The sequence below is a fragment of the Oreochromis aureus genome, linkage group 1 (genome assembly GCF_013358895.1).
Source record: "Oreochromis aureus strain Israel breed Guangdong linkage group 1, ZZ_aureus, whole genome shotgun sequence".
Lineage (NCBI taxonomy): Eukaryota > Metazoa > Chordata > Actinopteri > Cichliformes > Cichlidae > Oreochromis > Oreochromis aureus.
The window spans coordinates 3809050-3824821 of NC_052942.1; the positions used below are offsets into that span (position 1 = coordinate 3809050).

Here is a 15772-nt window from a genome sequence, read left to right on the forward strand (position 1 = left end):
CTTTGACCATGAGCCATTCCTCAAAGCTACAATGTAGCTTGTTGCAAGTCCAATGAGAAGTGATAACTCAATAGGATTGTTAAGACTGCCAGGAGGATTGTTGGTGCCCCTCTGGAGGAGATCTACAAACAGCGCTGCATACGCAGAGCTATCTCCATCATCAGAGACTCCCACCACCCCTCTCACGGCCTGTTCTCCCTCTTGCCGTCTGATAAGAGGTACGGGAGCATCAGCTGCAGAACCACCAGGATGCTGGAAGGGTTCTTACTATATGGCTGTACCTCAGGAGGTAGAGCAGGTCATCTACTGATCAAAATGTTAGTTGTTAAATCCCTGGCTACTCCAGCTAACCCCAAGTTTCTCTCCAGTCCATTGTAGCGTAGATAGAAAGCACTTAAGGAGAGGAGAAATAAAAGGTTGCTTGAATGAATGGGTGGATGGATGGATGAGGTATGTTGTATAAAGCGCTTTGAGTTATTAAACTATAGATTATTTTAATTTTACACATTAACTTCATATAATTTAAGACCAAAGAGTCTTGCTGACAGATTTCTTTCATTTACTATTGTATTTTTTTTTATCATGTAGGAAAAACTGGCTGAGGGCCGTTTTTCTATTTTCCTATTCATATTCTCCTGATTGCTTCTATTGGCAATCAGGAGACGCCCCCTGCTGGTCATTAGAATGTATGCAGTCTTTTAGACTGCAGGCTAAACTCATGTAGGTGCATAAACAGTCTAATCTAAGAACAACAACCACAACAATGGTCTCAGAGATGAAGTTCTGAGTTAGAGATATTTAGAGAGCATGGTAAAAAAAAAAAGTACACTACATTTAAAAAATATATATTTAACAACATTGTGAGCAACAAAGAATCACACCGAAGTACTGTAATCAGTTTATTGGCAAAATGAAATATGAATCCATTTATGAGTACATACTTATGACACCAACAAGCTATAATTGAAGAAGGCCATGTACTTCTAAACAGATGCATCCTTTTGTTTCTTAGAAACCATTACAAGGTTAATGGGATGTTATTTATGTGACTGTAAACAAAACAAAACAAAAAACAGGCCACTGGGAAAACCACATACTGGCTTGTAATTAAAATTGTACACAAATGAATGCCAAGGATCCGTACTAAAAATAGTTCCATCATGTGACACAGTTCAAAAGTGGTTACAATTAATGCGCTACTCTTCTCAAACTTCTGGATTAAACAAGGTTCCATACTTAAACCTAAAAATGGTCTATTTGCTTTTTAAAAATGCCAATAGTAAACTGTGATACTTTTAGAAGACAAGTATATTTTTAGTACCTTATTATTTCCTTTATTATTTCCAGACTTAAAAGCAATTAGGAGAATGGGAAAGAATATCATTTAAAAGTTGAAGGAGAGACCTGCCGTAGAAAACACTGGAAGGAATACTTTTTGGACTCAAATTCTTACAAATAAACACTTAAATTCCAGACAAACTACTATAACATTACACAATAACTCAAAACACTGGCATATAAAAATAAAACAAAACATCCACCAAGTGGACTTTCCAGAATCGCCAAAACTTTGCTTTTCTTGACATCTTTACAGTGCTGCAAGTATCTTATCATCACAGGGAAATCATTAAAAGTAGATACAAACACCAGAGTTCATATATTTTTTTTTAAATGGCCATCATATGGGATACATGCATATATATTTTTTTGAATGATTTGCTAACAAATCATTCGAAATTCAGTCTTTTACAGTATATTGTCAAAAGCATTTGAATGATTAACAATCAAGGGTAAAATCTCTGAAATGACTCCAGTGGCTGAATTTCTCCGGGAGCACAGCTGTTTACCTAAAACGAACATGATGGCCAAATTGGAAAGTTCTAAAATTTTTAAAATTCAATGACTAATTTTTCTCATTAATGCCTCCAAAGGAAAGGTATATCCATTTTTGAAAGACTGTTTCACTTCACTATTACAGATGCACAGATGGTTTACTTTCAGATTTTCAAGGGAAACTAAAAGCATGCAGCACCAAATTGGCACTGTGGAAACCAGCAACACTGGCAGGGAAAGAAATCCTCCATTACTACACCTTTCTTTATTAACCTCCTCTAACCCAGTGTCCTCTCAGCATTTTTCAGCTTTGCGCTTTGATCCAAAGTTCAAAACTATAAGTTTTTAAAATAAAACCAGACTGACAAAAAGCCTTAGAGGATAAAATCTAATAAAATCTAAGGAAAAAAAATAGACATATTTCATTATTATACCCTTGGATACAATTTCACCAAATACTTTGCTCCCTATTTGTGTGTTTCTTGAGTTCAGTAATGTAACTTCCTCTGCTGAGCTTCAGTACTTTGGCACTTTGGTATAATCCTCCATGTGAACGTTCCTGCACAGGCAGATGGACAGGATCATCCCCAGCAGCTGTCAACCAGAGAAAGACACTTTTAAATTTCCTATTTTTAAGTTATTTATTCATAAACAACTCAGATTGTTCATCTTGAACAAACTCAATATACAGTTTCAATACATTGGAATTACCAAGATTTCAGCACGATTACTTCTCAAGTCTGGTATGAGCTTATTCTTAGTAGCAAACATTAAAACACAGTCTGAGTAAAATAATAACACAAAGAGTCTTTATTCCACACACTGAACAGCCACTCACTTTGCAGGTTGAAGAACATAATTGTTGGTGAGCTGTGCTTCTTCTTTCAAACAAATATTTGTGACAAAGATTTGTCAGAAATTTGTGAAAAAGTTCTGCATAACGTAACGCTTGTTTGTGTCACAACACTGTAAATAGAGGAGCTTTTTTGAGAACTGTTCAGCCTTCACTGAGTGATTATTCAGTGTGTTCAGCAATGACATGAAAGGTGCAGCTGCTTGTTTTATTAGTTTTGTTAAAATTGTATTTGACTTTAATTAACAACATTTTATGATTAACAAAGAATCCAGATCCATCCAAAGGTTTCACAAATGTTTTTTTAAGCCACTTTAGTGACGATGAACTGTAACAGGTATTATTTTGCATATTGTTTGTTTCTGTAAACTACTTTCATGGAAACCCAGCTAGTTATAGATTAATGAGAGTTAATGATGTTGTACCTCAATAAGAGTCACTCCAAGGCAAATGCCTAACACAACCCCAGTGTTGGTGAGGAGCCATCTCTCCACGCTGGCGGCACATCCCTGATTAAGACAAGAACCTTATTCACTCGAAATGCATCTAAGAGACAGCAAACATGTGAGATTAACGGAAAACACCATTTACCACATCGTATACAGGCCAGTCAGGTGTCTTAGCCTCACAGAATCCACTGTCAGAGAAGTTTCCAGAAATAAGTGAGATGTTCTGGCAGGAGCAGGGAAACAGCAGCTGTGAGCTGTTGACGATGACCATGTTACCACTCCAATCCCTACGATCAATCCAGCCACAACACTCCATCTACAGATGGGCAGAGTTAAGCACAGGTTTCATTTGTAAAAGCCAACACATTACTCCCAAGGACGTTTGACTGGAACGGCTGATGAATGGGTTGATACATATCATTTTATACTCATTCTGGAGCAGGTACTTTGGGCCTGATTTCATGTTTTTCAATTTAACACCCATGTAAACATTTCTGAAGAAAATATCAAGATATTTTATTTACAGATGTTATTAATATACTTTCATATTTTGAACTGTAGGTTTTTATGTTATTATTTTTGAGTTTTTCCCTGGTGAGAAAGCATTGTATTGTTATATGAAATTCCTGTTAATGTCAACATGTTGCTGGGGAGGTTTTGACATCACACAAACCTTAGTTCTAGTTACTGTTACACTTGGAAAACGCCGGTGTGAACCAGGATTAGACAAGTTAAATGTTCAGTTTCCACTTATGTAGTGTGAGAATTTTCTGTGATTACAGATGTCTAGAAGTGACCTTTAAGATCCACACAATGCAGTCAAATGGAGTATTTACAACATGCAGCTATCTTATATTAAAAATTCTACTCTATAATTATATTGTAAGTATGTTGAGATAAGGTGACTACACACTAAGAGTGCTAAAATTTAAACTCAGGAAAATCTGCTGATTAAAATAACTGAGGCTTAGATTACTGAAAATTAAGGGTTGATATTAAGTCATTTTTGCTTATCAAGACTGTAAAGCTATTTTGATCAGTGTTCTTTGATCAGTGGGTTTTGGTCAGTGATTGTTGATCAATGGTCATGGGAATTTGCATAATTATGATTAAGGAACTGACCTCACAGCCCATTGTTCCTTCAGTGGGCTGGTTTCAGTCATTATGCAAATGTACTGTTTATAAAGGTTGGGGAAACCTGCAGTCAGCTGAGACTGAAGAAGTCACTTGGATGAGTGACGAAACGTTTCTCCCAAAAAACGCTACGTCCAGATGAACAGATTCAACTTTTGGAGAGGTAAAGCTATTTTGTCACGAGTGATAGAATCTGTTCATATAAAAATGAAATCTGATTATTTCAGAAGAAACTGGCTGAAAAGAGAAATCTAGAGAGCTACTTTAAACACATTTATGGAGAAGTGGTAAATGGCAAAAGTACTGGTCCTTTTATAACCCTTTACTACTTTACCTGAGCACCCTTCCAATTAGTAGATGCCCTGCTCTACCTCCTGAGCTCCGGCCACCCGTTAAGTGGAAATTAAGATTGTTGTTGGTCAATTCTAGTACAAAAAGAAATTTTCTAATATATTTCAGACAGATTCTTATTAGTCTCTTTAGAAAACTTAAATTCAAGTTAGTTTGTCTTCTTTGTTTCACTTAGGTTTTCAATGCATTTTTCAGCATCAGCTGACAAGAACAAGTCTAACTGTATAGTTACAAAGTGTAAAGCATTGTTAACCTCAAGTTTTCAAATTCCCCCTGTTAAAAATGAATTTTCCTGTGTTTCTAGCTAGGGCATTTCTGCCATTTTGTACCACTGAAGATATTTTTATTGATGGGTTTGGATTTCAGGTCCATGCTTCCAACTCACGTTCGTCTGGATGAAATCCCAGGCCTGCTCTGTGGTTGAATTGTTCCCAGAGTATTTGTCCAGTACCTTAGTGATGACCTTGGAGATCTGCTCATTGACCTGAAAGACAGCAGGCTGACAGAGTTGGTGAAACATGTATTACCATAAACAAATAGGCAGTGTAATATGCCCACACTGTATCCATATTTGAGCCAACGTGTCTCTTTTGTATCTTCTTTTTGTGAATATATTGTTGGATGGATACCATTCAAATGAACTAAATTAAAACACCCTCACTCCATGCTATGCCAGACACTAAGTAAAATAAACATTTCTCAATGTGGCATGTTTTGAATCTTATTAATTAGAAGGAATATGTGAGTTTTTGTCAAGCGTAACAACAATACTTACAGCCCATCATATCTTCATTTAATTTATGATGACTAACATATTGTGTAGGTCTTTCTTGGAAATATTACAGTTCATTTGCAAGAAAGTACAAAAAAGGTTCTTTTGACAATACTTGGAAAACATCGTTATACTTATTTTACACTTCCTAGGTTTAAAAAATGTATGAATGCAAAAAGACAAAAGAAAAAAGAGAAGGACTGTAGGAGCAAAACTGTATGCCGTTAGCAAAAATTGTCAACTAATATAAATTCTAGCGAAATGTTTGGATGCAAATGTATGCTGTTCAGCCTAAACAAAAAAGATGCTTATTTTGAGATAAAACATCGGCTGACCTGAAGAAGCTGACTGCACCCTACGAGCGTCTGGCAGCACAAATGAACCTGCTGCTAGTCGATGAGAGACATCCAGAAAGGCCAACTGAAGACTGGACAGTCCTGATCCCCAAGAATCCCCAGAAAGGGCCGGTCCCATCCAACTACCAGCCTCAATAACCTGCCTCAGTACCACATGGAAGCTCCTGTCAGGCATCATAGCGGCTAAGATGAACAGGCACATGGCTCAATACATGAGCGGGGCACAGAAAGGAAATGGCAAGAATACCAGAGGCGCGAAACACCAGCAACTGGTGGACCGAGCAGTTACCCAAGACTGGAAAACCAGACTGACCAACCTGTGCACTGCCTGGATTATGACAAGAAGGCCTATGACTCGATGCCCCACGCATGGATCCTGGATTGCCTAGAACTATACAAGATCAGAAGAACCCTAAGAGCCTTCATCAGGAACTCAATGGGGATGTGGCGTACAACACTAGAGGCCAACTTCAAGCCAATAGCACAAGTCACCATCAAGTGTGGGATCTACCAAGGAGATGCTCTGTCCCCACTGCTGTTCTGCATAGGCCTGAACCCCCTCAGTGAGCTCATTGACAAGACTGACTACGGATACCGACTTCGGAACGGAGCAATCGTCAGCCACCGGCTTCATGGATGACAAAAAGCTGTATGCCAAGAGAGAGACATGGATTCGCTGATCCACACCACCAGGATATACAGCAACGACATCGGAATGTCATTTGGACTGGAGAAGTGTACTTGGATGATAACAAAGAGAGGGAAGGTAGTCAGAATTGAGGGGAATGAACTACCAGAAGGCAACATAAAGCGCCTTGAGGCGACTGTTGTTGTGATTTGGCGCTACATAAATAAAATTGAATTGAATTGAATTGAACATTGCAGACATTGAGGACAGCTACAAGTACCTGGGGATCCCACAGGTAAATGGGAACCATGAAGAGCCCGCTAGGAAAGCTGCAACCACCAAGTACCTGCAGAGGATCAGGCAAAAGAACAAGATCCAGGCTATCAACACCTACGCCCTGTGGGGTTAGGTTAATTGGTGATTCTTAACTGCCCATAGGTGTGAATGTGAGTGGTTGCCTGTCTCTCTGTGTCAGATTGGTGATCTGTCCAGGTTGAACCCTGTCTGTCACTCTATGGCAGCTGGATAGGCTTCAGTCACCCCATGACAAAAGTACAAAGTATTTTGAACTTAAGTACAAAAGTACAAACATTCGGTACTTAAGTAGAAGTACGGATACCTAAAAAGTACTCCAGTAAATGTTGAAGTACTGAATGAAATGCACTCAAAGTAAGAAAGCAAAAAGTGACTCTTTCGAGCAAGTTTTTTTTAAAACAGCTATATTTGTGTAAAGTTAACTGAACCTGCTATATTAATGTAATAACAAAATAGCAGGTGGGAATACAACCTTTATTTTAGTCAGATTTTTTTATTCTAATTGTCCTCAGCTTGAACCAATTAAATAGAACATGAGCAGAGAAAAAGAAGGAAATCTATTAAAATCTAAAATCTATTTTCTGTTGTCTACATTGTAGAGGGTGACTTTGCCTCTAAACAGGAAAATGAGTACAGGGGTTAAAGTGGGATACAGCAGGTGGGGGACCAGTAAACTGGTTGTAATGGCTCAGTGTGGGGAAAATAACTCATAACTCACAATAATTTCTAATGTGAGCTCTGACAGAGCTCTTGGCTCTGACGGAGGCGGTCGCATCTTTCCCCCTGTCCCTCACCTTATCTTTCCTGCTTGGCTTCTCATGTCCTTGTCTAGTCTTGACTAACTTTAAGAGAGAGCCTCAGAGTGTCGTGGACCCGTTTCCGGGGACTCGGGGTCTGTGAGCAGTGTGGACTATTATTACTATCATTTGATGTGTGCTTCTTCTGCACTATGCTGTCATGTCTGTGTTCCACATTTTGTATGTATAGGCAGGGTGTGTGTGTATATGGGTGTGTCTGCAGGTGTGGCTGCAGGATGGATGACAGGCACCCGCAGGCCTGATGGGTGTGGCTCTGCTGGAGGACTGGCCACACCTGAAGCCCGTGTCACCACCTGCTGCTAATTCGGCTCGTCGGGGGAGCTATTTAGGACGGTGATGGCGCTCCTTCCGACACGGGATCATTGAGTTTAACTCCAAGTCAGTGTGTGTCAGTGTACGGTAGTGCGGATCGTGTATGCCCGCGGGGGTCAGTGTTTGACGGCTGCTTCTGTTGTTTTCCTGCAGGAGGAACGTGGAACAAGGAGGACAGCAGCACAGGGTTTGCAGAAACACGACAGCGGAGAGCACGAGCACGGACGTCGGAGTGGGACACACACACGGAAGTCTAGGGAGCAACGGGGATTTATTGTGCATCTGTTATTTACCTCACTGTAAATAAACGCACTGCTTGTATTCAGAGCTCTGCGCCTGGGTCCTCCTTTGCCCCACATCCCCACGGTTGGCCAGCACTAATCGTGACACAGAGAGCCTTTCAGTCTTGTTCTCTAAAACCTAAAGAATTATGGATTTGATCAACTGGTCCCTCAATGCAATTCACACTCTTTTCTCAAAGAGAAGCCTGGGTTCGAGAGAGCCTGATTGTCCTGGTGGGACTGTCAATTGAGGACATAGAAGATTTATACCTATTTGGAATCATGATAACAGGGTTCTTGCTGATCGGAGCTGGCTCGGCTCTGGCTTATCAAAGATTAAAGAAAGCGGTTACAGCTGGTCAAAACCCCACAAGGCTGGCCGCTATGATCGAAGCGACGGGGAGAGCTGAGAGTACTCAGACTGTGCTTGCTACCACACGGTGCAGACGGCGGGTCTGTCCAGCTGCAGGACAAGATGGTTGCTGTCTGGACCGGGTCACTTCTTACCCTACACCCTCCCCCCCGTAGCATGTCACGTGCTTTACATGGTGTGGATGTGAATATTCATGTGCTCTTTTTGTGCTGAGGGTTTTTTGTACTCTCCTCAAACTGGTCTCCCAGTTAGGAGCCCAGTTTGAGTAGAGTTCTTTTTTTCTCTTCTTGTTCCTGATGTGTGCACTTTCACTGTTTTCTTTTTGGCACGGACAAAAGCATTTCACTACATGTTGTACTCATATGACTGTGTATGTGATGAATACAATTTGAACTTGAACTACATTTTCTTAGTGTATATGCTGTGATCAGCTGCCCTGCTGCTCTTTGTGGATTTAGGCACCTGAATTCAACAAGATGTGAGCAAATGTTTTACGAGTTGTCCTGGCTGATTTCCATCCTCTATACTGACAGTCTATTGTTTATACCAACTTTATACTAGACTGAATAACATTGGCATGAAGGTGAATGAATCTCAGCATCATCAGCTAAAATTCATATGAATCTCTGCTACAACGTAATTTTACTTTGACCATGAAACCACAGCCACTGTGCACCACTCACACAACGTTTCTTTACTTTAAACCCATCACAGTACAGCAAGCTAACCTGTTCATCCTGCACTAACCTGCAGAGGAAGCCTTTAAATAACACAGTTATTCTACCTCAGTTTGTTTTTCATGTTTCACAATATGAAAAAAACTAATATCACATGTGCAGACCCAATATCTGATTTAAAAACATGAGGACTTACATGTAAGCTATGAATTTCCAGTTTATCAAACACCACTGAGCAGTCCTTACCTTTAATCTAACCTCTTATCTTTCTCCATCTGAGTGAAGTTGGCTCTCTTTCTTTTCTCTCCCTGTGAAATACAGCAGCTGGAGCTTTAGCTGCAACACACTGTGAGACAAACTGCACACAAACAGTTTGTGTGTTTGCTGATGTTTGTTGAGCTGATAGAAACACTGAATTTGAAATGACCTGCCACAACATGTTACACCTTTATGCTCGCTCATCTTCTGTATGGCTGGCTAGATACTGAAATACCGCTTATTGACACCTGCAGTCAGGCCAGTATTGTGTAAAAAACAAAACAAAAAAATCCCCCCAAAAAACAAAACTCTGACCCACTTTACCCTCTAACTATAGTGCACAGTTTTGGTTCTTGTTATGTGACATCTGGGATTTACACGTACAGGACTGCCTTTCATGTGTTGCTGTTTAGGATCAAATCGGTTTGATGTTTGAAGCCTTAAATCTGTCAAATCAAAAGTAACGAGCTTGTTCTGAAAATGTAAAAAATGTAGGGAGTCAAAATAAAGAGAACTACTCAATTAAAGCAGAGATGCATGAAAATTCAAAGTAACAAAGTATTTGTATACCATTATTTAACACTTCTGCTGAACTGATCCAAACCACCAGATGTAGGTAATCTTCTGCTTCATCAGCTAAGCATTTGTTGTTGGACATAACCAATGACTGACATAACTCATAGCAGGAGTAGGGGAGGTTTGGCCTGGACTTGAGCAGCAGACAGTGGCTGAGAAGACCTTCCAACAGAAGTTCAGATACAGTAAAAGCTGACATCCTTGTTCTTGTTGCGTTCTGCTTTCATTTGTCTGTGTGAACACAATCTCCTGTCTCTCTGAGCCAGGCCAGTTTCTAGAGTAAAGTATAAAATGCTGTGACATCCAGTGCCCAGCTTGTATTTGGCAAAAGGACTGACTGTGCAGTTGATATAAACTAAAGAAAACCTCAACACTCATCTCTCAAAATAAACCAAGAAAAACAAATAGTAAAAACTTTAAAAACTATTCTTAACCATGAAGCTTTCACCGTGTTTTACTTCTGGCTGAAATACCTCAAACTAAATAACTAAGTCTGAACACTGTCACTGTTACTGTAGATTTTTTTTCTTTACACAGGGGTTGTGTCCATGGTGGGTACATTTATCACAGCATGTGGATGAACAAACAAAAGCATGACAAAATGTATATTACTCATGTTTGCAATATTTGAACTGACATCACTCACCACATCCTTCTGAAAGTAGATGAGGGCACCAGCTGCAAACTGAGTAATGAGGATGAGCAGGAGGACGCTGAAGTACTGAGGAGGATCGGAGAGAACAGTGAAACAGTGAATAGAAGAATTTAGGGGCATGTGAACAGCTGTATAAATTAAACTGAATTGAATTAAATTGAAATTGAACAATCAGACCCACTTCTATATGTTAGTTAGTGGTGCATACACAAGCATATCCCTCTCTATTATGTTATACTGTTGTCAAGAGGGAGAGCAGCAAATAAACTGCATATAAACTCAATATCCAAATGCAGTTTTCCCCTGATGGAGAATTTTGGCATTTTACCATTTGGCACTTTTATTAAACAGAACATAATATTACCTTTGTAGATAATGCAGACAAATGACCTGATACATAGTGTAGCGGGTAGCTAGCAAACCTTAGCATGGTTGCTCATTAACAATGTCCCCAGCACTGTCATCATTATCTGAAGCTATATTTGTTTTTATCTTTTCTTCTCCTCTTGAGGAGTGTTGGGTTCTGTTTTGTGCTCAGAGCTGTTTGCTTGTTGGTCTAAGGCAGCCATTCCCTAAGTCAGTGGTTCCCAAACTTTTTTTGCCAGGCCCCCTTTTTTACAAGAAAAATGTTCGCGCCCCCCCCACCACCACCTAACCCACCCCCCGGCACAAACACATCCTCCAAACACACACACCCATATTTTGTTTACAAACTCCATTGCGGTTTATTTCACACCTCAAACATTTAGTAAACAATTAAGCAAATACAAGTAAACGGCAATAAATTACAGGTAGTAATAAAATATACTACTAACTCTTTTAGGCTGCGTCCACACCTACACGGGTATTTTTGAAAACGCAGCTGTTTCTATGCGTTTGGGCTTTTCGTCAACACGTAAACGGCGTTGCGATTCACCGAAAACGGAGATTATTTAAAACTCCTTTTTTGCGTTTATGTGTGGACGAGGATTACAGAGTTCGTCACGCAACGACAAAGGTATGTGCCTCTTTTCACGTCACGCTGTGCGCCACGTTATTGTTTACATGAGATGAATTGCAGAATGGCAGATAGAGACAAAATACTGTTAATCTGACTATCTGCAGGTTTTACACGCTTACATATACACACGCAGTTACTGTCCCTGCATTTAGAAAGGCAGAGGCATCACGGTGTAATTATTTTACGTGTAGTTGTTTTTTTCCCTGTGTAATAATATTCAACATTGCTGTCAATACATTTTTCAAAAAATGTCTCTCTGTGCAAAATGGGTTCAAAAACATAAACAGCTGTGGGATACTGTTTGTCCGTGATTTGAACCGGGGGAACAAATTACGGCAGGATCAGCCTGATATTATTTGTATCCCGCTGTAACTTTACTGCATAAAGAGCTAACATATCCAAAATGTCAGGAGTAGTTATTACAAGAAGTGTTTGTGAACTAAAAATCAAGAATGTGGGATACTGTTTGTCCGTGATTTGGAGAGCCCAGCGCTGCTCCCGACGCAGGGAAACTAATTTTGCAGGGGAGACCTACCTTGGCACTTGTGCAGGTGAAGCCAAAGGGAAGATATGCTTCACCATATTTTCTAGTCTTTGGTTTGGAAACATATTTGGCGATGCTTCATCTCCTGCTTTGCGTTTGTGTGGGAGCCTCGTCAAAAACCTGTCCACAGTGTTCAAGCGCTCTTTTTTTTTTTTTTTTTTGTCTTTTCATACCGCGCCCCCCCTGCAATGGCTCTGCGCCCCCCCTAGGGGGCGGGCCCCACACTTTGGGAACCTCTGCCCTAAGTTAAGAGTGCTGTGGCCCACTTAAAAAACAGAGATAAAAGATAAAAAGTCTTTTCCTCCTTCCTGATTTTGTTTTTTTTTTTTAAATATATTGTTACATTTCAGATCCATCCATCTATGCAACGATGTTTTTAATGTTTGATTTTTAATGGCAACAAAAACTAAAATTAAGCGTTTGTGATAATTGGCAATGAGTGTTTCACATCAATGGGAAGGAACTCTGGCCCACTCTTCTTATTATTTTAATTCAGCCCTGCTGGGGTTTTCAAACACGAGCAGCTTGCTGAAAGTGATGCCAGAGCATCTCAAACTGATTCAAGTCCAGATTCTAACTTCAGTGGTGAACCTGCTGGTGTGCTTTGACTCATTATCCTAACCCAAGAGCACTTGAACATCCTGTCATTCTCTTTCATAATTTTCTGGTAGAGACCAAAACTCATGGTTCCATCGATTATGACAAGTCACTCAGCTCCTGAAGCTGCAAAGCAGCCCCAGAACACCACACTACCACCACCACGTTTGACTTTGGCATAATATTCTTTTTGTGCAACACTGTGTTAGTAACCAGACACCAGATGTAACACCAGTTGTAACGGGACACAAACCTTCAGTCCATAGAATATTTTCCCCAAAAATGTTGGGACTTATTGAGATGTTTTTTTGACAAATGTGAAATACACTTTTATGTTCTTTTTGCTCAGCAGCGCTTTTCGCCTCCGAACTCTCACGTGAATGCATTTTTGCCCAGTCTCTTTCTTACTGTTGAACCACAAATGATGATTAACTGACCAAATGAGGCCCTATTTATTTCCCCTAAATAAATGAAATGATAATTTTGCATTTATTCAGGTTACATTTGTCTTATATTTATATATAAGATATATTTAGTTTTATAATCTGAAACATTTAAATATCACAAATAGATGAAAAAAACAAGAAATCAGGAAGGGGGAAAAACTTTTGACAGTATTGTAAATAAATGATGTAAAAAGTCTGCTTATTGACAAAATCTCCTATCATCAAGAAGAATTGGCTGTGTGAAACCTCAATCACTACTTTCACAACACTTAGAAGAAACATTGTAGAGATGCTAGAAAAAAAGCCACAAAAATTTACAGCGGACTGCAACACTGGATAACAACGGTACTGATGAAAGGGCTCAACTGCTCACTGGAAAACATGGTGGCATGTTTCAAGTATGCAAGAGACTAACCCAGGTTTAGCCTTACTCTGGCCTGGGTGTAGCTGCTGAATGATGATATTGGATAGAATGGAAGTTGGTGGATAGTTTGGTAAGCACACGTGCAGATACCAAAGTCCAGATCTCACTGTTCTGATGTCCTTTCTATTTGTTTCTCTTCAGCTATCTTCTACTTTGTCTCCCTCAGTAATGTATTTGCAGCTATTACTCCACAAAGGTCTGATGCACAGTCTCCTCTCAATAGCCAATGCCAAGTTGTGTCTTCTATTTGAACTCTGGGAAACACTGATGTGAACTTCTCTCCAGGTGATGGAACCTCCCTTCCAGGTGCATTGTCAACATATCGCTTGATTTTTTTCTCTCTGTGTGACTGAACTCGTAGACACTTTTATTGTTGTGGAAATCTTCTGGACTTAAAGTACTGTGATTAGCTGAACTGTTCTTTCCAAAACATGGGTTACTGCAGTAGTTGAATAGGCTCTTAATGTAACACACTAATGGTCTTCAGTAAGGATGCAAAAATCAGTTAAATATTGACAGGAAAACCTTTACATTATTTATATTTTTTCATTATCATGTCTAAATGGGGACGGTACACACACATACTCACACATACTCACCAGGCTCAGCAGAGAGCGGATCTCATAAATGGCCCCCAAGCAACCGAGGAAGCTTATGAGAATGGGGAAAGCTCCAACTCCGATCAAAATGTAGCATGCCAACTCCACATCTGTGGAGTTTTCTGAGGATCAGCAACAGAGATCTCAGGTTACAAACTGCAAGCTGTCAGAGCATGTGACTATGGCTACCATACTGTTAGGATATACATTAAACTTATGCTTTTTAAGTAGCAAAGCATATTGGTCACACCTGCATGTTTGAGTTGTAACTTGTTTCTAAGGCGATTTCATCACAATGGTAAGTTTACATTATTCAACCATAACTGAGCAACCTGATCAAATGTCAGACTGAATTTAAGAATGTTACAGCTGACCTACCAGATCCCGACTCATCCATGGATTGGAATTACACAGTAAAGTAGTTGTGTAAATGCACATATCCCTCTGTTTTTTGCCTGTATGCCATGAAATGCTAGATATTTACTAAAGTGATTTTTATGTCGTGTAAGATTCAGAAAATAATCTAAGAGACTTTCGATCTTTCTAAGTCCCATTAATTAAACAAAACAAAAAGAGTGAGACAAGAGTTAGTACTTTCCCAGTCATCCTAAATCTAGCTGTAGGGAGTTATACAAAATATACCTAACATTACAGTTAGACAATAAAGTAAAACAGACTGTGTGGACTTGTTATCAGTGTTGCAATTGATCAACTGTCCCATCAACTGAAGCATTTTGACATTTCAACATCGTATAGTACAGACCTGAGAGAAGAACAAAAAACAAACTGCATGAAGGTGATTTGTGGCGCTTCACACCAAGTAGATGACTGCATGTCTTCATTATCAACACATTTCTAAAATTTGACTATAATATCGGAAACACTGCAAATCTATCAGATAACTTAAAAAAATATTGATTCCCAGTCTGCTTTTGTATTGTGGTTCCCATGTGACCTCTGAAACAAAATCTAAATACTTATTTGAGTTCGACCTCAATAATAACTGAGCCCACAGGGCAGATTTAATAATGCTCTGCACAATAACAAAACAGTACATTTAATGCTGTTACTGTGCAATGTATCAGTATCATCTGTAACACATGGAAGGGTTGAAATCTGATGGTAAATAATGTTTGATGTTATTCTTCTCATCTCACAGGTTTGCTGTTACACAAATAATTCAGGTTTATATGTCGGAGTAATTTGTAATAATGAAGCTCCCTACTGGATGAATACTGTGTAGTGCTCTACCTGAGTCTCAGTCCTCAGGACCAAACATCATCAATTTCTCACAATGAGATGACCCTAATAGAAAAATCATACTGATTCTTCTTCAGCCTGTTTTCAGAGAGACACAGGTCTGAAACCTGCACTTACACTGGATTATTTTTGTTAGGACAACACTCCCTCCCTAACTTCCTCATTGGCTGCACGCATTTTTGAGCTGCTAATCTGCATTGCTAATCTGCTCTGTTCTTGGTAGGTAATTGTTGAAATGAACTGACTGCATCTTTGTTTATA

General features: G+C 39.5%; 1 protein-coding gene across 2 annotated transcripts in view; it reads right to left on the reverse strand.

Moving 5' to 3' along the window:
• Positions 1-887: 887 nt before the first annotated feature.
• LOC116334313 (CD82 antigen-like) overlaps positions 888-15772 on the reverse strand; it is a 43691-nt gene continuing 28806 nt past the window's right edge. For both annotated transcript variants that reach the window (XM_031757726.2, XM_039621812.1), the window contains exons 4-9: positions 14252-14373; positions 10633-10707; positions 5006-5104; positions 3278-3451; positions 3112-3195; positions 888-2427 (exon numbers count right to left, since the gene is read on the reverse strand). In XM_031757726.2, the coding sequence (XP_031613586.1) occupies positions 2350-2427; positions 3112-3195; positions 3278-3451; positions 5006-5104; positions 10633-10707; positions 14252-14373 (632 nt within the window). In that variant the 3' untranslated portion in view covers positions 888-2349. The remainder of the gene's footprint in view (positions 2428-3111; positions 3196-3277; positions 3452-5005; positions 5105-10632; positions 10708-14251; positions 14374-15772) is intronic.